General features: G+C 46.1%; 1 protein-coding gene across 8 annotated transcripts in view; it reads left to right on the top strand.

Annotated features, from left to right (window-relative positions):
* The window catches only part of SPECC1 (sperm antigen with calponin homology and coiled-coil domains 1), a 206,724-nt gene that overhangs the window by 65,454 nt on the left and 116,251 nt on the right, over nt 1–25,019 (top strand). The window contains exon 1 of one of the 8 annotated variants that reach the window (XM_070773136.1): nt 21,680–21,893. The exons of the other annotated variants lie outside the window; for them this stretch is intronic. Within the exon in view, the coding sequence (XP_070629237.1) occupies nt 21,854–21,893 (40 nt within the window). The 5' untranslated portion in view covers nt 21,680–21,853. Of the gene's footprint in view, nt 1–21,679; nt 21,894–25,019 lie in introns of those variants that run through there. 8 annotated transcript variants of the gene reach the window in all.

Below are 25,019 nucleotides of genomic sequence, written 5' to 3'. Positions count from 1 at the left end.
ATTGGCTTACCAGGAAATTCAGGAATATAATCCATCACACAATATTGACAGGCTAAAGAAGAAAAACCGTGAGGTCATCCCGATAGAGATGGAACATGCCTTGGACAAAGAGAGCACTCTTTGATTTTACTTTCACTTCTTTCTGATTAAAAAAAAAAAAACAACTCTTGGTAGATTACAAGTGTATGGGTACTTTAGTGATACAAAATATATGTATCTCCAGTCAAAACCAGCATTATGCTGTATGGTAAAATCTTAGAAGTATTTCCATTAAAATCAAGAATGACTTAAGGTTCAGTTCAGTCACTCAGTTGTGGCCGACTCTTTGCGACCCCATGAATCGCAGCACGCCAGGCCTCCCTGTCCATCACCAGCTTCCGGAGTTCACTCAAACTCACGTCGGTTTTTCTGCAAGTATTAAGCTAGGCAGTGAGACAGGAGAGCTATAGGAGGGTGTTCATGTTAGAATATAATGGTGATTTTATGCAGACAATAACATTTTATGCTTAGAATTTCCTGAAAGTTGTATCATTAGAAAAACCTTATCATGTCCTGAAAATGTGTTAGATACGATAAGAGTTCAGTGTGTGGCTGATTATAGAATGTGAAATATCAATAGCTTTCTCATCAGTAACTAGTTAGGAAAGATAATAACATAAGAAATAATCCCGTTTATAAAGGAATGAAAAAGGTAAAATACCAGTAGTAAGCTTAATACTGGGACTTCCCAGGTAGCACAGTGGGTGAAGAATCCACCTCCAAAGCAGGAGATGCGGGTTTGATCCCCAGGTAGGGAAGATCCCCTGGAGAAGGGAATGGCAGCCCACTCCAGTATTATTGCCTTGAGAATTCCGTGGAGAGAGGAGCCACAGTCCACAGGGTTGCAAAGAGTTGGACACAGCTGAGCATGCATGAACACAAACAATATGACCAGGGCCTATATTTTAAAAATCCTAAAGCTCTTTTTAAAGGACATAAATGAAGGTATACATAAGTGGAAGGATATATATACCTGGTTCTTGGATAAGACTAAATATAACAAAGATTAAATTTAGTAGATATGTTAAATAAAACAAATGTCTCAAGTATCTTATGAATTTGTCTTCATCTCAGTTATAGTATCAGTGGGAATTCGAGAGCAGAAACACTGATAAAATGAGACCGATTTATATGAAACAGGAGTTCTCAACCCCAGGCAATTTTGCCCTTCACCCCAACCCAGGGAACCACTGGCAAAGTCTGCAGACAGGTTTGGTTGGCATCATTGGGGGTGATACTGCCATCTAGTGGGCAGAGGTCAGTGGTGCTGCTAAACTTCCTGCAAGGCACGGGATAGCCCCTCACAGAAAGGAAGGGTCCTGCCAGAAATGTCAGTAGTGCGCTGTTGATAAACCCTAATCTAGAAGAATAAATCCTCTCAGATAACCAGGAAGTTTCTGAAACATCAGCGATTGGGGAGGACTATTCAGTGGAGCAGAAAGTCCACAGGATTGGAGGATTTCGTGTAGGATTACAGTAGTATTTTCTATCAAGATGGATAATTCACTCACAAGTAACGACTGATTGGGTCTTCAGGAAAAAATAAAGCTGGATCCCTATCTCATGCCTTTCATCAGAGTAAATTCCAAGTGGATTAAAATTTAAACCTTAAAAAGTGAAACCATGAACGTGCAGAGAGAAAACATCAGAGAATGAACTTGTGGTCTCGGCCTTGGAAAGAACAAGCACAAAAGTCAACTGGTGAAAAAAAAATCACATAAATATTACACACTGCTTTGTAAATAAGGGGAAATTATTTGCAAGACATGTAACAAAGGGGGCTTATTTACAATGAGTTTGTATAAATCAATAAGAAAAATAGTACAAAAAAAATGGGTAGTTCATATAAAAAGGAAATACAGATAGCCACTAGAAAGATGCTGGGACTTCCCTGGTGGTCTAATGGTTAAGAATCTGCCTGCCAATGTACGGGCACAGATTCAATCCCTGGTGGAGGATCCCACATGCTGCAGGGCAACTAAGCCTGTGCACCATGACTACTGAGTCTGTTAGCCCTAGAGCTTGCGCTCCACAACAAGACAACAGCAATGAAGACCCAACACAGCCAACAGAAAAAAGAGACTAAGTCCCACTTAGAGGTAAAAAGATATAATTCAGAGCAATAATTACAGTATGTGATTTCCCCTAACAGATTAATAAAAATTAACATGATTGAGGAACTTTCTTGGTGGTCCAGTTAGGACTTTGTGCTTCCACAGCAGGGGACACAGGTTCAACCCCTGGCCAGGCAAATACGATTCCACATACTATGCAGCACAGCCAAAATAAATTTTAAAAAAGAACTACAAAATGATTGATAATTTTTTATTTAATTAAGGGTGAGGGGAGCCACACCACATATTGCTGATGACAAGGACAATCTGGTAAAATCTCTCTACATTTGAAACATGTATGATCTTTCACCAAGGATTTCTACCACTTAGCATTTAGCATTATGTTGGACTGTGAAGAAAGCTGAGAGCCAAAGAATTGATGCTTTTGAACTGTGGTGTTGGAGAAGACTCTTGAGAGTCCCTTGAACTGTGAGGAGATCCAAGCAGTCCATTCTAAAGGAGATCAGTCCTGGATGTTCTTTGGAAGGACTGATGCTAAAGCTGAAACTCCAATACTCTGGCCACCTCATGCGAAGAGTTGACTCATTGGAAAAGACTGTGATGCTGGGAGGGATTGGAGGCAGGAGGAGAAGGGGACGACAGAGGATGAGATGGCTGGATGGCATCACCGACTTGATGGACCTGAGTTTGGGTGAACTCCAGGAGTTGGTGATGGACAGGGAGGCCTGGCATGCTGCACTTCATGGGATCGCAAAGAGTCGGACATGACTGAGTGACTGAACTGAACTGATATACTTGAAAAAGAATGCCTATATACATGAACAAGATGTTTGATTGTGGCATTATTATAACAGTAAAACACTGGAAATACCCAAGTGTGTATCAGTCCAGGGCTGGTTGCATAATGAGATTTTGGTATGGCAGAATAGTATGCAGCCATGAAAATGGACATGGTAGATTTATATGTACCGACAGGGAAAGATTATTACTAAGTGGGGAAAATAAGATGGTGTGTATAGTCTGACCTCATGTGTTTTGATTTTTAAATACATGATTTAATTTTTGAAATCATAACTGTTTTCCTGGAAGGATATAGGGATGTTACTTTGAGGAGAGTATTGAAAGTGGTGGGGGAAGGAGACCTTCCATATTAGATCTATCTATACTGTTTCAAAATGTTAAAAACACATACAGACATTGCTTTAAAAATTAAAAACAGAATCAATTCAGTTCAGTTGCTAAGTCGTGTCTGACTCTTCACGACCCCATGGACCGCAGCACACCAGGCCTCCCTGTCCATCACCAACTCCCGGAGTTTACCCAAACTCATGTCCATTGAGTCGGTGATGCCATCCAACCATCTCATCCTCTATCATCCCCTTCTCCCGCCTTCAATCTTTCCCAGCATCAGGGTCTTCTCCAATGAGTCAGTTCTTCACATCAGGTGGCCAAAGTATTGGAGTTTCAGCCTCAACATCAGTCCTTCCAATGAACACTCAGGACTGATTTCCTTTGGGATAGACTGGTTGGATCTCCTTGGAGTCCAAGGGACTCTCAAAAGTCTTCTCCAACACCATAGTTCAAAATCATCAATTCTTTGGTGCTAAGCTTTCTTTATAGTCCAACTCTCACATCCATACATGACTACTGGAAAAGCCATAGCCTGGACAAGACGGACTATAACCTAAATTTTTTTTTTGCTTTAGCCCAATCCTTACTCTTCTACTTGCCTTTTAGTGTGTGTCTTAACCATTTGTTAGTCAGTAGTTTAACTGCTTAATCATAGCACATGTTCCCTTTATTCAGGATCCTAAAGAAAGACTTTGTAAAACCAGTTTTACTGGTTTTCTCACTCCATGGACTTTAGTTTTCTTATTCTCATATTGAGGAAATATGCACAGATCTTCAGCTCAGTGATGTCATAGCAAAGGTCTGTGAATGCTTCATAAGCTCTGATGGGCTATTTGGAAAGTATTCCAACAGTTATCATTCAAATTCCTGAATGTAATGAGATTACCTTGATTGTAATGAAATTACATCCTTTGACTTAATCAAGTTGGATTAAAAAATTGCACTTGTCTATGGAGCTTTTGGGTTTTAAGTGCGGGCAGTCCTCAATATTTTCCTATCAGCTTTTGTACAGCTGGCACTTTTGTACATGGTCACATATCCCCAGTCTGCCCCATTCCTGTGAGTTAGACCCATGCATCAGCTGACAAACCGGCCATTAGGAGCACTGGCCGGCAGGTCGCCCATCAGAGGTCTGTCTCTGCTGCAGGTGCCAGCACCCCTGCCACTGTGCAGTCGTGTTAGGTGGTTCTGTGAATATCAGCTCACACTTTGTCTTTATTTTACGTGCATGAAAACCAGGGGAATGAGAGCACTGGCACTAGTAATAAGTGTGGGTTTTAATATCTCAGGACCATTGAGACAAAGAAGGAGGTGACTCACTGTTAGAAAGGGCACCCCCATCAGGAGCTCACTGGAGTCACCACCACTCTGTAGATTCAGCTGTAAAGACAAAAATAAAACTAAAGAAAAGAAGGAAAATACTAGCAGTACGTGATTGATTTCCTCCTAAAGGAAAGATGTAATTATAAATTGTATGTAAATACTTAGGGGACAGAATTCTTTTTATGGCCCTCAACATTTGGCTTTGGGACATGTTTTCGGTAATGGCGTGGGATGGTATAATCTGTTTTCTTTCAAGTATATTAATTTTGGAAGGGATCCTGTCATGAAACAATTATACAGTGTTGTGGTTTTAAACTCATAGCAGTTAAACCTGTGATCAGCCTATATTGTACCCTTTGCTGGAAATTGATCTGTCCTTGGGGAGGAGCCCTCAAACCTAGCACAGAAGGAAATGCTCACTCTTTAGGTAGTACTGATCATATGATGGCAACTGCTGCTAATGCGCTGTCTAACCTGGGTGCTTGGGGAGCTTGGTGAAGGGGCTGGACTGTCTCCGGGTTCTGATGTCCAGGCCCGAGCATCCCCAGGGCCCTGTCACCATCTGCAGTACCCAGAGCAACCACTGGAAGGCAGGAAGGGGTGTGGACGGGGCAGGTGATCCAGCCCTACCTGGCACCTTCCTCCACCCCACCCTGCACCAGGTGCTGGCCTCGCTCAACCTCACCACAGCCTCCAGGAGAAGGCAGTGTTTCGTCCAGGTCATGACACTTCAGGGAGGTCACACGAGCGTTACTTTGTCTTCTGATGCCTGCCCATTTCCACACTGAACACCTGCTCTTCCCAACTGATTTTGAATCAATATTATAACATCTCTGTGGTAGAGCCCAGCCCAGACACCTGCTTCTTCCTTTTCTCCCTCCAGTGTCTGTGATGCAGATCTGGTCTTAACTGATGGGCATGGGCTTAGAGAATGGGGTAGCCCCTAGTGGTAGATGGCTGTCCTCCCTGATACCCCCTAACTGCACATCCCAGGGCCCCAAGAGATGCTGAGCCTTTTAGGTACCCCCCCTGCCAAAGCTGCAAGGGGGCCCCACCAGTAGATGGCAGCCTCGTCCACACACTGACTCATGTTCTGGGAGCCCCCACTCTGACTAGAGGTCCTTTTGACATTCATGCAATTAGGTCAACAAACATTTTTGAGTGCCTACTGTGTGTCTGACACTGTTTTAGGCAACAGGGCAACCTCAGGGGGCAGGACGGAGATCCCCCATCCGTGGAGCTCCATGAACAAACATTGATGAGAACAGTGCAGGCACATGGCTGCAGCCAAGATGGGAGGGGCGCAGGGCAGAGGGCTGGGGTTGGGGGCTGAGGGAAGGAGTGACTCACCTGACCTCGTTTTATTTACTTTTTATTTTTATATTGCAGTATAGCCAGTTAACGGTAGCTATACTGGTGGCTCAGATGGTAAAGAATCTGCCTGCAATGCGGGAGCTCTGGGTTTGATCCCTGGACCAGGAAGATCCACTGGAGGAGGAAATGACTAGCCACTCCAGTATTCTTGCCTGGAGAATTCCATGGACAGCAGCCTGGCAGGCTACAGTCCATGGGATTGCAAAAGAGTTGGATACCACTGCTACTAGTCAATTAACAATGTTGTGTTAGTTTCAGATGGGCAGCAAAGGGACTCAGTCTGTTATACATGTATCCACTCTCCCCCAAACTCTCCTCCCATCCAGGCTGCCACAGAACATTGAGCAGAGTTCCCTGTGCTATACATTTTAAATATAGCAGTGTGTACATATCGATCCCAGAGTCCCTAATTATCCCTTCCCCTGACCCTGGCAACCATAAGTTCATTCTCTAAGTCTGTGAGTCTGTTTCTGTTTTGTATCATGTGTTAAGATTCTACATATAAGGGATGTAATATGATATTTCTCCTTCTCTGTCTGACTTATTTCACTCAGTATGACACTAAATCCATCCATGTCTCTGCAAATGGCGTTATTTCATTCTTTTAAATGTCTGAGTAGTATTCTATTGTATATGTGTACCACATCTTCTTTATCCATTCTTCTGGACTTGACCTCATTTTAGAAGGAGCATTTTGGTTGCCTGTGCAGACTGGACTAATGGATGGGGGAAGACCCAATCAGAGGCTATGGCCAGGCCCTAGGAGAGAGCCTTTTCAAGGCTGAATAATATTGCCTTGTATGTAAACCACATTTTCTTTATCCCTCCATCACTGACTAACCAGGAAATAGCTTTAACTTCTGCAGGGTCCAGGGTGACACCACTGTGAGGAAGTTTTGAACTTGGTACTGCTATTATAAAGTCTTGGATTCTTTGAGGGTACCTGGCAGTTTCATGACCCTATACTTCCCAGAGGTACATGGTCATCAGGGTTTGGTGGCGTTCAGGGTTCCTCTCTGGGAACCTGTGGTTCAGAGGAGGGCACTCTCCCTACTTGTCCCTCCAGAAATACTGACTTTTTTGCGGTCTTTCCGTCCAGAAGTGTGGCCGCCTCTCTGAGCCTTCCTTTTTGTCTTTCTCTATAGTTCATGTATTTCTTCTCCTTTTTCTTCTGTTTGTTGAGTTTACGCCCAGGTTTATACTTTTATTACTTTTGTGAGTGGGATTGCTTTTTCTTCTTTTTTAATGTGGAAAACTTCATGAACGTGCATGTTATCCTCCACACTAATCTTCTCTGTGTCCTTCCAATTTTAGGATGTGTGTTGCTGAGGTGAACATTCACTGTATTTTTTTAATTAGATATTTTTTAAACTATCTAATTTGTAACTGACTCCTTCCCTCACTGGTACTGATGGTTTTCAGTTGATTCTCCCATGATCTCCAAGTGGATGATTCTATCAGCTGCAGATAACAAAGCCCTTTGTCTCCTTCATCCCTATGGCTGTGTCTTTTCTTTCTCATTCCTGCTGTGTCGTGTGTGTGACACTTGGGTTGTGTTAAATGCTAGTGATGTCCTTGTTCTCATTTTACTGTGATTGCTTTTGATCTTTCCCCGTTAAATCAGATGCAGAAAGTTGGCTTGAGATATTGATTTGCAGGTTCAGTTCTTCCTTTCCTCTTTTGCTTAAGAGTTTCTAGATTGGGTGGTAGATTTATTAAATGCCCTCAAGGCATTCTGTTATGACTTTAATTATTGGTTTTCTCTTTACCCTGGAGCCTACTTCAGGGAATTCAAATATGTGTATATTCTGTCTCCTGAGTATATCTTCCCCATCACGTATTAATATTTTCTTTAATCCTTTTGATTACTTTCGTGCATCCTCTGATTTTTTTTAAAGTTTATCATCTAATGTGCTTTGCTTTTTTTCCTTACTTCAGCTATTGTGTGTTTCATCTTTTGTCTGATTTATCTGATCTCAGATTGTTTCTTCTTCATAACCTCTTGCTGTAGCTTCACAGCTGTAAAAGCTCCTTGAATTTCAATGTGGATACACATTAGAGATTTTCTAAAATTTCCTATTTCTTCCAGTGACTGTTTCATAGGTGCTTATTTATTTGGATTTCTCAGTTGGTTCCCCTCTTATGAATGGCCAAGACTTTCCAGATAGATCTAGTGATTTTCTAGAATCATCCATCTTCGCAGAGGAAAGTCTGTTGTATGACGTTCTGGGGGCTGTGTCCACACAGGTGACTTTCTCTCACGCTGAGACTCAGGGTAAACTTCTGAACAGTGACTCAATTTTCTCCCATCGTGTCTTTACTCATTGGGGGATCAGAGCCTCCCCCTTGGAGAAGCTTCTCCAGTTTCCTCACCTATAAGATGAGGTTGACCACACCCATCTCAGGAAGTGGTGAGAAGGAAGTGCAGTGGCCTCTGTGAGGAAGCAAGAGTGGAGCCTAACGTGGAGCTGTCTTTATGAAATGTGCTTTTGTCCTTGAAAACCACCCTGTGCGACAGGACCTCAGAGTCAGGAATTATGGCGATTAGATAAACCCACCTGCCGTGGGCTCTGTCTGGCACATCTTGCCCAGGAGCTCCCAGCTCTGCATTACAGTGTGCTTTTTTTTCCTTCCAAAGCTACCATCCCTTGCACTTGGTCAACAATTCCTTTTTCAGTCAAAATTAAAGTTATCCTTTTTGGTTCGAAGCAGTAAAATTCGGGTCAGGTTTTGACTGAATATATGAAAGAATGGGCTTCCCAGGTGGCACTAGTGGTAAAGAACCTGCCTGCCAGTGCAGGTAGATGTAAGAGACACAGGTTCAGTCCCTGGGTCAGGAAGATTCCCCTGGAGGAAGGCACGGCAACCCACTCCAGTATTCTTGCCTGGAGGATCCCATGGACAGAGGAGCCTGGTGGGCTGCAGGCCATGGAGTCACAGAGAGGACATGACTGAAATGACAGCACACACACACACACACACATGCATGGAAGAATGTTCCAGCAGCCACAGCACATCGGAAGTGCTCAGCCCCAGGAAATGAAGAACTCCGGTTACTGGAGTGAAGGTTTGATGGGGATGTTGGAGGGTGATTGAATCAGATCCTTACTGACCTCCTTCCTGACTTCAGGGGGTTGCTGTTAAGCTCAAAGACCTCCTCCTGCATGTCTTCTCTTGTCCCCTCCCACATGGGAGACACTCTTCTGGGCCCTCAGGCCAAACCTGCGTTTCCACCCCAAAGTGAACCTGCCTTCCGGAAACGCTACCCCAACAGCTGACACTGTCTATCCATTTGTTCCTTCACCAAGTATTTGTGTCTACTGAGTCCCAGGCATCTTTCCAGGTGCCAGGGAGGCAGCCATGAGCAACACACAGAAAGCCCCAGCTCTTCTGGGTCTTCCGCTGTGTTCTCGTTCTCGTGGGATTTTTCTGAATGGTGCTCACCTCTCACTGCATGGGCTTCCAGCTTCCTCTAGCGCCTGACTCCTCCGACTGCAGTCACCCAGATCAGCTGTCCTGTTTTCTGTCAGCCTCCTTTCTTGAGTGTGTGACTGTCTTTGTCACCACATTTGCCCACTTTTCATTTCCTCTGGGTTCCCCTGACCCAACCTGGCCTGGCATCTCTCACCTGAAAAACACAGAGGCTTCTTGATTTGGGTTGGGTTGCAAAGGGTTTCCTCATCATTTATAGCAACTTTGAACATTTTTTAAAATTGAGGTTTCTTGGGCTCCAGTAACACTGTGGGTGGTGACTACTGCCATGAAATTAAAGACACTTGCTCCTTTGAAAAGAAAGCTACGACAAACCTTTTTAGGCAGTGCATTAAAAGCAGAGACATCATTTTGCTGACAAAAGTCAGTATAGTCAAAGCTATGGTTTTTCCAGTAGTCATCTACAGATGTGAGAGTTGGACCATAAAGAAGGCTGAATGCCGAAGAATTGATGCTTTCGAATTGTGGTGCTGGAGCAGACTCTTGAGAGTCCCTTGGACTGCAGGGAGATCAAACCAGTCAATCCTAAAGGAAATCAACCCTGAATATTCATTGGAAGGGCAGATGCTGAAGCTGAAGTTCCAATACTTTGGCTACCTGATGCGAAGAGCTGACTCACTGGAAAAGACCCTGATACTGGGAAAGATTGAGGGCAGGAGGAGAAGAGGGCAACAGAGGATGAAATGGTGGAATGACATCATCAACTCAATGGACATGAATTTGAGCAAACTCTGGGAGGTGGCAAAAGACAGGGAAGCCTGACATGCTGCAGTCCATGGGGTCACAAAGAGTTGGACACGACTGAGTGACTGAACAATACCTCCTGTCTTAACAGGTCGCTTTCATCCAGTCTTTTCAGACTATTCAGAGTGGGTTTTGAGGAAGCAATGTCTCTCTCTCTCTCTGCACTCCTGTTTCATTGGTTTACAGAATAATTAAGTAATGTAAATAAGATTGGTGGTATGACTAGCATGAACAGGGTTGAAACAATCCACCTACTCTCAGTATGCGGACGTCCTAGGTGGAGGGGCCGAAGTGCATGCTTGTTCTGGGAAGAGCCTCCCAGCTGTCAGTGCCCAGGACACTGGTCAGTGCACCCTGTTCAGATGGGTGCCTCAGTGATCTTGGCAGGTTGGCTGTGGGTCAGTGCTGGAGGAGGGTGGATGAGAGGGCAGGTTTTGCAGCAGCAGGGCCCTTGTCCTGAGCTGCAGCTTTGGCTGGCCCAGCCCCATGCTGAGACACCTCAGACAAGATCTCTGGGATCTCTGCCTCGGCAGCAGAAGGGACTGGGGCAGAGCTCCTGCCTGGACCCAGCGCAGTCCCGCTATAGCCACGTCCCAGTCCTTTTCTTGCCTTGACTCCAGTCCTGGGCTAAGCGGGGCTGGTTCACCAAACACACTCAGGACTTTGCCACAATCAGGTCTTTGTTTGTCCTGATGAGCCAGACCTGGCCCAGGCCTGCACCTCCAGGATGCTCGTCCATGCCTGGAGCCCCTGCCCTCTCTGCTGCCACCCTCCTGCCACACTGGATGTTGACAGCAGTTCTGATCACCAGGAACAGACCAGCTCGTAAGCATCAGGAAGCCTTTCTGGATCCCTCGGTGGGCTGTGCTTTTTTCCCTTTTAAGGACACACTGCTTGTGTCCTTCTGTCCAGCCCTCCTGAGTCCTACCTGGTGCTGCTGCTCTGTCCTTCCTCCTCATTCTCTTCTCCTGGGACCATGTGTTGGACCTGCTGGCAGCACACTCAGGAAGAAGGCCCATCCTGCTCGGGGGTGAGGCCTCTCTCTTCCCTTTTATCTCATCTTCTTCAAAGCGTGTATCTTTCTAGCCTTGATTCTTGGTAGTGAGGTACCCCTGGACTTCAGTCACGCTAATTGACTCACAGTGAGGACGGGGCTCTTTTTAGTTCAGAAATAATTCATAGAGCCCTGAAGGCTCATCTATGTATCTCTCTTGACTTAAAACCCAGCTTTATGGAAGGGTAATTTACATATTCTCAAATTCACCCATTTAAGATGTGCAGGCTGATGATTTTTACGCAATTTTCTGGGTTACAACCATCCACCACGACTGGGCTTTAGAACGTTCCCATCACACCAGAAGGATGCTCGCGTTGTTTCCAGTCAATTCCTGTTTCACTCCAGCTGCAGGCAACTGCTTTCTGTCCCTATAGGTCCACCCTCAACTTTGCTTGCTGCCTTCTGGAGCATTCATCAGACCAACACTAACGGTGTTTGCCTGAGGAATTTCTTCTGATTCAATTACTACACTTCATTCGTCACCCTCTCTTTGACTCTCCCCGTGTTTAAGTTTCTCTTGGTTTCTCTTTGTATGAACCTTGTTGGCCTTTGACTTATTGGGAAACCTGAGTTTCCCCTTTTCCTTTAGAAAATGGAAAACTTGGAGTGTCATGTACAAAACATGTATTGGGTAGTATTGACTGAGTAAAGCAGCCTTAGGCCCTCACTCTTGGGACTTCAAGAAACCATTGAGGGGAAGTTTGAAGTGGGGCGAAGTCAAGTTATAGTAATAAGTGAGCCGTGATACCCTGTGATCTACCTAGTCTTCCTCACCTTTCTTTCAAACATTGGCAAGCACTGATCTTTTTATTGTCTTCATAGTTTTGCCTTCTCCAGAATGTCATATGGGGTTTCCCAGGTGACTCAGTGGCAAAAAATACGCCTGCCAATGCAGGAGACGCAGGAGACTTCGGTTTGATTCTGGAGATGGGTATGGCAACCCACGCCAGTATCCTCGCCTGGAGAATCCCATGGACTGAAGAACCTAGTGGGCTATAATCTATGGGGTCTAAAAGAGTCTGACGTGACACAGAGAATCAGCATGCACACAGAATGTCATAAGACTGGTATCATACAGGATGTAACCTTTTCAGACTGTCTTCTTACACTTTGCAATCTACATTTAAGGTTCCTCCATGTCCTTCTGTGGTTTGACAGCTCATTTCTTTTTAATTCTGAATAATGATATGTATGGACCACAGTTTGTGTGTCCATTTATCTATTCACCACCTTGCCTTTGGATAAATATCAAGGAGCATGATGGATGTTATGTGGTGAGGATTTGTTTACTTTTGTAACAGACTGCCAGGTTGTCTTCCCAAGGGGCTGCACCATTTTGCATCCTCACAAACAATGAATGAGAGTTCCTGTTGCTCTTTATCATTGCCAACATTTGGTGGTGTCGGTGTTTGGGATTTTTACCATTCTAATACATGTGTTGTGGTATGGATTAAGATTTTTTAAAATCTTGGTACAAGCAGAAATTTGAAGTTTGATTAGGTATTTGCTAAGAGATTATTGTCAGTTTTTTTCAGTTGGGATAATGGAACTGTGGTTTTATTTTGTTTTTCTAAAGCATCCTTATCTTTGGAACACAAATTGAAACATTTGCCAATGAAATAGGATGTCTGGGATTGCTTCACATTACTTGGGAATGGGGAGGGGGAAATGGATGATGGTATTTGAAACAAGGTTGACAATGAATTGATGTGTTGAAACTGGGTTGATAGAGGATCATTATAACATTGCTTTCTATTTTTTGTATATGTTAGAATTTTTAATAATAAATATTTAAAATTAAAGTAGCTCATGTTATTAAAAAATGGTGGGCTCTTTGGTGTTTAGTAAGAATTTCAGCCTGTCTTCTAGCACCACCTTTAGAGTAAGCTCAGTCCTTAATGGCATCATGGAGAAGGAAGGGATATATGTTCAACAATTGTACATGTACTGGGTTAATATTTAAAGGATCCTCCTAGAAACTAAAGAATCTTCTAGTAATATACACAGTTTTACCTGACATTATTTAAAGAATATATGTGATTTTTTTCAAAGTGAATTTTTTAAATTGCAAAAGCAGTACAATGTGCACTACAGCCAAATAAAAAACATATGGAAAAGCAAAAAAACAATAAAAGAACATAAAGGACATAAAATCTCACCCACTGCATTCAAAGAGAGCCACTAATTCTTTATCAGAACTTTGAGGTATAACTTTCCATCTGTGTGTTTGTGTCCAGATGTTTTTTGTTTGTTTGTTTATAAACAAAAAATAAGATTTATGTCCCTGATATATGTACCCTTCTGCTTTCTAGGGTAGCAAGTCTGATACATTGTTCAGGGGCTGCATAGGCACCATTGTATGACTGTGTCATCATTTATTTAACCATCATTTATTAGCCCCAGTGTAGGACTTCCTTGGTGTCTCAGACGGTAAAGAATCTGCCTGCAATGCAGGAGACCCAGGTTCTGATTGCTGGGTCGGGAAGACCAGACTGAGCGGCTTTCCTCTTTCCATGTTAAACACTGAAGATTTTTCCCAACTTTTTGCTGTTACAAACAGAAGGGGTCCTTATATTCAATCAGTTCAGTTCAGTTCAGTCGCTCAGTCCTGTCCGACTCTTTGCGATCTCATGAATCGCCACACGCCAGGCCTCCCTGTCCATCACCAACTCCCGGAGTTCACCCAAACTCATGTCCATTAAGTCGGTGATGCCATCCAGCCATCTCATCCTCTGTCGTCCCCTTCTCCTCCTACCCTCAATTCCTCGCAGTATCAGAGTCTTTTCCAATGAGTCAACTTTTCTTATGAGGTGGCCAAAATACTGGAGTTTCAGCTTCATCATCATTCCTTCCAATGAACACCCAGGACTGACCTCCTTTAGGATGGACTGGTTGGATCTCCTTGCAGTCCAAGGGACTCTCAAGAGTCTTCTCCAACACCACAGTTCAAAAGCATCAATTCTTTGGCGCTCAGCTTTCTTCACAGTCCAACTCTCACATCCATACATGACCACTGGAAAAACCATAGCCTTGACTAGACGGACCGTTGTTGGCAAAGTAATGTCTCTGCTTTTGAATATGCTCTCTAGGTTGGTCATAACTTTCCTTCCAAGGAGTAAGCGTCTTTTAATTTCATGGCTGCAGTCACCATCTGCAGTGATTTTGGAGCCCCCAAAAATAAAGTCTGACACTGTTTCCACTGTTTCCCCATCGATTTCCCATGAAGTGATGGGACCAGATGCCATGATCTTCGTTTTCTGAATGTTGAGCTTTAAGCCAACTTTTTCACTCTCCACTTTCACTTTCATCAAGAGGCTTTTTAGTTCCTCTTCACTTTCTGCCATAAGGGTGGTGTCATCTGCATATCTGAGGTTACTGATATTTCTCCCGGCAATCTTGATTCCAGCTTGTGCTTCTTCCAGCCCAGCGTTTCTCATGATGTGCTCTGCATATAAGTTAAATAAGCAGGGTGACAATATACAGCCTTGACGTACTCCTTTTCCTATTTGGAACCAGTCTGTTGTTCCATGTCCAGTTCTAACTGTTGCTTCCTGACCTGCATATAGGTTTCTCAAGAGGCAGGTCAGGGGGTCTGGTATTCCCATCTCTTTCACAATTTTCCACAGTTTATTGTGATCCACACAGTCAAAGGCTTTGGCATAGTCTATAAAGCAGAGATAGATGTTTTTTCTGGAACTCTCTTGCTTTTTTGATAATCCAGCGGATGTTGGCAACTTGATCTCTGGTTCCTCTGCCTTTTCTAAAACCAGCTTGAACATCTGGAAGTTCACGGTTCACGTACTGCTGAAGCCTGGCTTGGAGAATTTTGAGTATTACTTTACTAGCGTGTGAGATGAGTGCAATTGTGCGGTAGTTTGAGCATTCTTTGGCATTGCCTTTCTTTCAATGAAGATTCCTAAAAAGCCTTCCCCGCCCCCGTCCCCCGGTCTTCCTTAAATAACCATTTCAAATAGAGATAAAATAGAAAATACATAATTCCAGGGTTTTTTTTTTTTTTTTTTGGAGACAATCCAGGAAATTTTAATATGGACTGTGTTGTTTACTCGGGTTCAAACCAGAGTTGACAGGCGGATTCTTTACCACTGAGCCACCAGGGAAGCCCACGGACTGTATACTATACACTATTTTGAAAGTACTGTTTTTCGTAGGTTTGATTGTGGTATGGTAGGAGAGTTCAGGAGATTGTGCTGGAATTAGTTGGAGGGGAAATGTAATGATGTCATGTTGTCTGCTGCTGCTGGCTGCTGCTAAGTCGCTTCAGTCATGTCCGACTGTGTGTGACCCCACGAACGGCAGCCCACCAGGCTCCCCCGTCCCTGGGATTCTCCAGGCAACACTGGAGTGGGTTGCCATTTCCTTCTCCAATGCATGAAAGTGAAAAGTGAAAGGGAAGTCGCTCAGTCGTGTCTGACTCTAGTGACCCCATGGACTGCAGCCTACCAGGCTCCTCCGTCCATGGGATTTTCCAGGCAAGAGTACTGGAGTGGGGTGCCATTGCCTTCTCCGATGTTGTCTGCAACATACTTCAAATGAGTCAATGAAGAATAAAATGGAGAGGGATCAAGATAGAGGCAAATGTGGTAAAATGTTTCTAGTTTGTAAACAAGGTGATGGATATCGAAGGTGTTGACTGTAGTATTCCCTTTAGTGTTCACTGTAGTGTTCTGGCCGAACTTTTCTATGAATCTGAAAATGTTCACAGTGAAAGTTCGGACAAAAAAGAAGGCTTTCCCCCTTTTAATTTTATAAAATATTCATCCATGTTTACTTCCAGAACTTTTATATTTTCATCTTTTACAGTTAAATTTATATTGAATTGGAATTTATTTGGGGCATAAAGAGGGAGATATGGCTGTCACTTAATTTGAAGTGTTACTTTATGTTTAATCCTTTTGGGAATTTCCATTCTGTTGTAACCACACTGTTTTTCTGATGGAATTTTATGGCATATTTTTCCTTGTTTTTAAAAAAATTATTTCTTTATTTTTAGCTGCACTGGGTCTCCATTGCTGCAAAGACTTTCTCTAGTTGCCGTGAGCAGGGGTCACTGTTTGTTGCGATGCTTGGGCTTCTCATTGCAGTGGCTTCTCTTGTTGCAGAGCACAAACTCTAGGCGAGTGGGCTTTAGTAGTGGTGGCGCATGGGCTTCATTGCTCCATGGCATGTGGAATGTTCCCTGACCAGGGATTGAACCTGTGTCCCCTGCATTGGCAGGTGGACTCTCAATCACTGGACTACCAGAGAAGCCTGCATGTTTTTATTTCTAATAAGGCAAATCTCTTCTCGTTATTCTTCCTCTTGCAAACTTTCTTAGGCTTTCTGATACTTTATTCCTCCAGGTGAGTCTTGGAATAAACACATCAAGTTCATGATTCATTTGAATTTTGATAAAATTATATATTATAACTATTTGGGCAGACATGATGTCTTTATAATGTTTACTCTTTTCATTTCAGTGACATAGTATTTCTGTGGAGAGCAAAGAATCCTTCAGAAGCTAAGTGACCATCACAGAACTATTTTGTTTGTTTGAGAAATTAGTGGCATATTATAGAGTAAGTAAATATGTTATTTACTTTAGTATTTATTAGATGTGGATGCAAAAAGGAGTAAGACAGCATCCTTGCCACTCGTGGAGTTCACAGTGTATAAAGAATAGTTTAAGTAATGTGGTTCTGTGGGAAAACACAAGCATTTCCAAGGACAGCAGCACTGAAAAGGAGTATCTGATGCTGGCTGGGGTGAGCAGGCCCCCAGAGGAAGTGATGCCTGACCACGAATTTAGAGCAGAAAACCCGCATTTTCCAGGTAGCCAGGTTACAGCAGAGTTAAACCAGAGTGAAGACAGCAGATAGGAAAGCGTAGGGGCTGAGACCAGGAGGGTGTGTGCAGGTTACCACAGCTGGCTTCATGTTGCTGGGAGGTACAGGGAGGCTGTACTATTATTTTAATATTTATTTATTTGGCTACCCCGGGTCTTAGTTGCAGCATGAGGGATCTTTAGTTGTGGCACGTGGGATCTAGTTCCCTGGGGACTAAGGCCAGGCCCCTTGCATTGGGAACGAGGAGTCTCAGCTACTGGAGCACCAGGTAAGTCCCAAGGGATGGTGTACTTTTGAAAGTGGTTTTGAGGCCAGAGTAACACGGTGGGAGGGTGCAAGATGATACCATGCAGGAGAACTGGGGACTTTATGCTACCAGTAGAGGAGAGCCCCAGATGGCTCGAGTGGTAAAGAAACCTCCTGCCAATGCAGGAAACGTAAGAGCGGTGGGTTTGATCCCTGGGTTGGGAAGATCCCCTGGAGAATGAAATGGCACCCCACTCTAGTATTCTTACGTAGGAAACCCCATGGGCAGAGGAGCCTAAGTGAGCTATAGTCCATGGGGTTAAAAGAGTCAGACACGACTGAAGCGACTTAGCAGAGCCTATAAACTCACTCATCCATTCATTCGCTGTTCTTGTGATGTTTTCACTCTGCTGGAGAGACAAGTAAACAAGTCCACTAAACAGTGGAAAGTGTCACAAGGTCCACAAAGCCAGGAAGTGTGTGTGTTGAGGGTCTGATTTACTCTTTCATGTGATAAGACAAGAGAAACTCCTTTTAAGCGAACAAATGGTATTTGACCAGAGATCTGGGAAGTGAGAGGTCTGTTGGAATGTGGGGGAAAGCATTTGGGTCAGAGGGAACAGTGAGTGCAAAAGCCCTGGAGTCGGAGCACCTTGGCTGATCTGGGGAACAGTGAGGAGGTGCTGCAGCAAGACCGGTGGCTGGGGAGGTGGGGGCAAGTCCACAGTGGAGCGATGGGAGGGAATTCAGGGCCTTGGAGGCCATGGTGAGGGCTTGGCTTTTCCTCTGAGAGACAGAAAGAGCGTGTAAGTCGGGGGACTTGACCTGGGTCTTAGAAGCGTCGCTCTGTCATGTGAAGGTCAGACCGTAAAGAGCCAGGGGCAGAAGAAGGGAGGCTGGATCGGAGGCGGTGGCAGAGATACTGGTGGGAGGTGACTATGGGCTGGTCCAGGTGGCAGCGGTGGAAGCCGTGAGCGGTGCTGAGAGATGGTGGCATTGACCACATACATCCTGACACATCCTGTTTACAGAGATGAGGGAGACTGTGTGAGACACTGATGGTATAAAACCTAGAATTGGGTTTTGTTCCCATTAAACTGAGGAACCTAAGTTGGAGGCATCAAGACGGTAGTTGGGTAGATGAATCCAGAGTTCAGAAGGCAGGACCAAGCTCAAGACACACAGGCAGGACTTAAAAGCTACAGCTTGGCTGCAAAGGCCAAGTTAGAGGCCCTGAGCAAATTGGACAGAGGTGACCAGCCATGAGGGTACGCAGTGTCCAGAGGTCAGGGGATGAGGAGAAAGAAAGGAAGGGGACGGAGAGGAGGATGCCAGAGGAGGCAGGAAGCGAAGTATGCCGTCCAGGAAGCGGAGGGAATAAACACAGTGAGCACCCAAGTGCCCTGGGCGGCCTGAAACACTGAATGAAAGCTGAGGTGAACCAGTGTTCAGGGGACGCAGAGCTGGAAACCGCCGTCCTGCTTATGATTTTTTTCCTATTATGTATTTTCACTGCAAGAATTAGCAAGTTCGACCTTTTCCAGTCCTGTGGCCACTGCTGAGTTTTCCAAATTTGCTGGCATATGGAGTGCAGCACTTTCACAGCCTCATCTTTCAGGATTTGAAATAACTCGACTGGAATTCCATCACCTCCACTAGCTTTGTTTGTAGTGATGCTTTCTAAGGCTCACTTGACTTCACATTCCAGGATGTCTGGTTCTAGGTCAGTGATCACAGCATCATGATTATCTTGGTCGTGAGATCTTTTTTGTACAGTTCTTCTGTGTATTCTTGCCACCTCTTCTTAATATCTTCTGCTTCATGGAAAAGAAATGCAAAAAAGCAAAATGGCTGTCTGGGGAGGCCTTACAAATAGCTGTGAAAAGAAGAGAAGCGAAAAGCAAAGGAGAAAAGGAAAGATATAAGCATCTGAATGCAGAGTTCCAAAGAATAGCAAGGAGAGATGAGAAAGCCTTCCTCAGCGATCAATGCAAAGAAATAGAGGAAAACAACAGAATGGGAAAGACTAGAGATCTCTTCAAGAAAATTAGAGATACCAAGGGAATATTTCATGCAAAGATGGGCTCGATAAAGGACAGAAATGGTATGGACCTAACAGAAGCAGAAGATATTAAGAAGTGGCGGCAAGAAAACATAGAACTGTACAAAAAAGATCTTCACGACCAAGATAATCACGATGGTGTGATCACTGACCTAGAGTCAGACATCCTGGAATGTGAAGTCAAGTGGGCCTTAGAAAGCATCACTACGAACAAAGCTAGTGGAGGTGATGGAATTCCAGTTGAGCTATTTCAAATCCTGAAAGATGAGGCTGTGTAAGTGCTGCACTCCATATGCCAGCAAATTTGGAAAACTCAGCAGTGGCCACAGGACTGGAAAAGGTCAGTTTTTCATTCCAATCCCAAAGAAAGGCAATGCCAAAGAATGCTCAAACTACCGCACAATTGCACTCATCTCACATGCTAGTAAAGTAATGCTCAAAATTCTCCAAGCCAGGCTTCAGCAGTACGTGAACTGTGAACTTCCAGATGTTCAAGCTGGTTTTAGAAAAGACAGAGGAACCAGAGATCAAGTTGCCAACATCCGCTGGATTATCAAAAAAGCAAGAGAGTTCCAGAAAAAACATCTATCTCTGCTTTATAGACTATGCCAAAGCCTTTGACTGTGTGGATCACAATAAACTGTGGAAAATTGTGAAAGAGATGGGAATACCAGACCCCCTGACCTGCCTCTTGAGAAACCTATATGCAGGTCAGGAAGCAACAGTTAGAACTGGACATGGAACAACAGACTGGTTCCAAATAGGAAAAGGAGTACGTCAAGGCTGTATATTGTCACCCTGCTTATTTAACTTATATGCAGAGCACATCATGAGAAACGCTGGGCTGGAAGAAGCACAAGCTGGAATCAAGATTGCCGGGAGAAATATCAGTAACCTCAGATATGCAGATGACACCACCCTTATGGCAGAAAGTGAAGAGGAACTAAAAAGCCTCTTGATGAAAGTGAAAGTGGAGAGTGAAAAAGTTGGCTTAAAGCTCAACATTCAGAAAACGAAGATCATGGCATCTGGTCCCGTCACTTCATGGGAAATCGATGGGGAAACAGTGGAAACAGTGTCAGACTTTATTTTTGGGGGCTCCAAAATCACTGCAGATGGTGACTGCAGCCATGAAATTAAAAGACGCTTACTCCTTGGAAGGAAAGTTATGACCAACCTAGAGAGCATATTCAAAAGCAGAGACATTACTTTGCCAACAACGGTCCGTCTAGTCAAGGCTATGGTTTTTCCAGTGGTCATGTATGGATGTGAGAGTTGGACTGTGAAGAAAGCTGAGCGCCAAAGAATTGATGCTTTTGAACTGTGGTGTTGGAGAAGACTCTTGAGAGTCCCTTGGACTGCAAGGAGATCCAACCAGTCCATTCTGAAGGAGATTGGTCCTGGGTGTTCATTGGAAGGAATGATGATGAAGCTGAAACTCCAGTACCTTGGCCACGTCATGAGAAGAGTTGACTCATTGGAAAAGACTCTGATGCTGGGAGGGATTGGGGGCAGGAGGAGAAGAGGACGACAGAGGATGAGATGGCTGGATGGCATCACCGACTTGATGGACATGAGTTTGGGTGAACTTCGGGAGTTGGTGATGGACAGGGAGGCCTGGCGTGCTGCAATTCATGGGGTCGCAAAGAGTCGGACAGGACTGAGCGACTGAACTGAACTGAAGCGTTTTCACTGCAAGGCTGACTATGAAAGTCGTTCAGGGTGGAAAGTCGTTTAGGGTGATTTCCGTAACTCAGTCATTTCAGAGAGCAGATCCTGCTCGTGACTGGCATGCATTTTTATTTTTAGTGGCAGCATTCATCGTGGAGAATGTTGTTAAAGCGTCTTCCTCACCACCTCCGCCTCAAAACTTGCTTGTTGGTCTATTCATTTATCTCAAAACTTAACTCTAAACTTACCCAGACAATACTTAGGAAGCGCCTGTCGTATGCAACCCCAGGTTTTTCCCGATGGTGTGATATCTCATGCGCAGGACTGTGCCTTCCTCGTGACACCTGGCCTCGGCCTCCCCGCAGTGGGGTTTTTCCAGCCCGCAGTGTCCAGCTGCAGTTCCCAGCGGCCGCCCCTAGAGGCCGGAAGTCGGGCGGCGGGCGCGTCCCTCCCCCACCGGGGAGGAAGAGTCTGGGAGCCCCAGAGAGATATGCAGATAAGGGGGCGGGGCAGCCCGAGTCGAGGCAGACGGCCTGCCGAGGGAGGGGCGGCATGCAGATAAGGTGGGCAGGGCCTTCGGGTGCGCGGGCCGCGGGAGTCGAGGTGGGCGGGCTGCATGCAGATGAGCGAGCGCGGAGTGGCCGGCGGCCGCTGGGACTGAAGCGACGGCCCTTTCTTTGACTGGAGCGGACCCGCCAGACGCAGCCGCTTCGTCAGCCCGAGCCGGTGTGAGCGGCCGCGCGGTGGACGCGCCGTCTGAGGCGGCCGGCCGGCCGCTGCCCTAGGCGGCCGAGCCATGGGCAACCACTCGGGGCGGCCCGAGGATCCCGAAGCAGGTCTGTGCGGCGTGCCGGGGGTCGCCGCGCCCCCTCGCGGCTGGGAGCCCTTCCCCCACCACCCCGGGCCGGGCCGCGCTGCCCGCGGGCGCCGGGGGGCGAAAAGGCGAAGTTCCCGGGTGTGAGTCCCGCCTCTGGAATGCGCGGCGGGGGTGGCAGGCTCACCTGTGCCCGCGCCGCGACCGGGGAGCGCCGCCGGCTCACCTGGCGGCCAGACGGGCGGAGGAGGGCCGGGGGCGACCCCGGGCTGGGAGAGGTCCGTGCGGACGTGTGGGCCCCGGCCGCGGACGTGTGGGCCCCGGCCGCGCCCGTGTCACACACTTTCCAGAGCCCAGTGGACAGTGCGAGAGGTCAGCAGGTCTGTTACTCACCCTCAGACGGTGGGCCGGACGGTGACTGTTGCTCACTCAGAATAGCGGGGACCGATCCCAGGACCCGTGCTTCCGGTCCTCACACGGGTCCTCAGAGACGGCTGGCTTCGTCCTCAGCCCTGAGGGTCAGCCTGGCCTCCCGCAGACGTAGACTCTGCTGGCCACGGGGTCGCGTTTGCGGATGAATAGGATGTTTCTGCCCAGTCACACACGCAAACGGTTTACTTCAATGTCCCCAAGTGCGTGCTTGCCAGGAAAGGAGATTGTCCATCTCGGGCTGGAGTCCGGGGCCGGCAGGTGACTGGTCTGTGAATCTGGGACAGAGTCAGAACTCGAAACTCTTTTCCAGGGGGTGATTTTTAAATTTGAATTTGAATAAGGAAATTGCCCCAGCTTGTCCAAGTGACTTGTCCCCAAATCCGAGGCAGGGCTATCATTAAGATCTGGGTCTCTTAGCCTCGGTTCACTGGTCTCCACTCACCTGGGCAGGGAGGCTAGGCAGGGGCAGGCAGTGTCCTTGAGGCTGGGAGGCGGCGGCTATGGTACATTGGACTGGTACAATCAGGATGGGAAACTTGGCCACAAGTGGAGACCATGGAGGAAAAACTAGAGATGGGGTTACTGCATTGATTATGAAGGGGTGACTTTCTAAACTGCACAGCACTCATCCAGCCTTCTTTGGGCAAAATAGCCAATATTTGCAAATTAACGCACGTTTGTCTGTGTCCTAAACAGCCCTGCGATAAGCTATTAGGTAAGGGCTTCCCTCGGAGAAGGCGATGGCACCCCACTCCAGTACTTTTCCCTGGAAAATCCCATGGACGGAGGGGCCTGGTGGGCTGCAGTCCATGGGGTCGCTAGGAGTCGGACACGACTGAGCAACTTCACTTTCACTTTTCACTTTCATGCATTGGAGAAGGAAATGGCAACCCACTCCAGTGTTCTTGCCTGGAGAATCCCAGGGACGGGGGAGCCTGGTGGGCTGCTGTCTATGGGGTCTCACAGAGTCCGACACGACTGAAGCGACTTAGCAGCAGCAGCAGCAGCAGCAGCAGCAGCAGCAGCAGCAGCAAGGGCTTCCCTGGTGGCTCAGCAGTAAAGAATCCACCTTCCAGTGCAGGCAACTCAGGTTTAATCCCTGGGTCTGGAAGATCCCCTGGAGGAAGAAATGGCAACCCATTCCAGTATTCTTGCCTGGGAAATCCCATGGACAGAGGAACCTGGTGGGCCATAGTCCATGGGGTCGCAGAGTCGGACATGACGAAACAAGAAAAGAATATGTAAGATTTTAAACACATCTCATTAATATCCACTTGCCCTGTGTATTATTTTGTTGGTGTCAAAACTATGAAGAGACTGTGCCCCTTGTTAGTTTTTAAGTGTTATTTGGGTGCTTGTGTTCCAGTTTCTAAGTGACCTTGCTTTTCAAAGCAATCTAATGAATAGCGGATGAAAAAGACATTTTTATGGCAGTGACTTATTTTATCGCACTTTTCTGAGTGCATACAATTTCAGTATAGGAACTCAAGTCTGATTTACTGCAAGTAAAGATACCCAGTTAGAAAGTCTTAGGAAAGACTGTCTTGCTAGACTATTGTCAGCTGAAAATGTGCATATAACTTTAAGTGATCTCTGTGCTGTGATGAAATGCTATAGAATGCACCAATGAGATCCCGGAAATGAGAGTTTTGTTAAAGATTAACACATCCTCAATCTGCTTTACCACCTTGCATGAGGCTGGGAGGGCAGGGCCTCCCATTGGCAGGTGTGGTGCATTGGACTAGACTCAGAGCAAGTGCTTTGAGGGTCCTCAGAGCAGGGGGCCCAAAGGTAAGCAGTGGAGGTGAGGAGGAGACAGGCACAGCAACACCCACGCCTGATTTCTACACCAGTCCTATGTCAGCTTTGTCCTCTGAGGCGCAGACTCTTAAACAGAATTGGGAATGAAGGAGGGTTATTAGAGGGTAAAATGCCTGAGAAAGAAGAGGTGGGAACCTGAATCAGGCCAGGAGAGCCATTGGACCAGCACCCCAAAAAGGAAAAGGCAGCAGCAATTTTGGGCAGAGAACCTGCAAGTCTGACCAGGTCCCGGCCAGCTGCCAGGGAGCCCCTGAGAAGACTGCCTGGTAGAGGAGACCTGCTCGGGCAGTGAGAGCCAGGCCCTCATCCTCTCACTGGGTCAGGCCTTGCTGAGGCTTCCTGGAGAAATGTGCCTTCAGCTCAAAAGCCAGGCTGAGTTCCAGTGGCACTGGCTGCTGGAGTGTCAGTTCATACCTGTCCTTGCAGCTGAAGCCACAGTCTTTCTCGGAGGGAGATCCAAGCGGCACACCTCCTGGCTGACCCCCTTGAGACCTCAGTTGCTCCAACAGGGAGGGGCTGTTAGAGGGTAAATGAGGCAGAATCCCCATTCCACCCCATGAACCTCTACAGGCAGGCCTGAGGCAGAAGGCAGGTTCTCAGCTGCGGCTACCTTTCCAGCCTTGAAACTGTCTGCCATGGTAGCAAGAATTCTTTTGTGTGGGGATGCAGTCCTTAGAGTTGAGTCACTGTGACTGACTGTGGCATTATGGGACGGACGAGAGAAATGAATCAAGCAAAAGACATGAGAGTCTGCGTGAATAAGGGCAGCTGGAATCTGAACCTGTCAAGGACCACATCCCTTACTTCCTCAAAGGTCTCAGTTAACAGTCCTTCAGTTTCCAGCCAGGTTTTCAGTGCCTGCAGATCAGAGAGGGATGCTGGGTATAGTCACGCA

The sequence above is a fragment of the Bos indicus genome, chromosome 19 (assembly GCF_029378745.1).
Source record: "Bos indicus isolate NIAB-ARS_2022 breed Sahiwal x Tharparkar chromosome 19, NIAB-ARS_B.indTharparkar_mat_pri_1.0, whole genome shotgun sequence".
NCBI classification, from domain to species: Eukaryota; Metazoa; Chordata; class Mammalia; order Artiodactyla; family Bovidae; genus Bos; species Bos indicus.
This window is presented reverse-complemented; position numbering and strand designations above follow the sequence as displayed.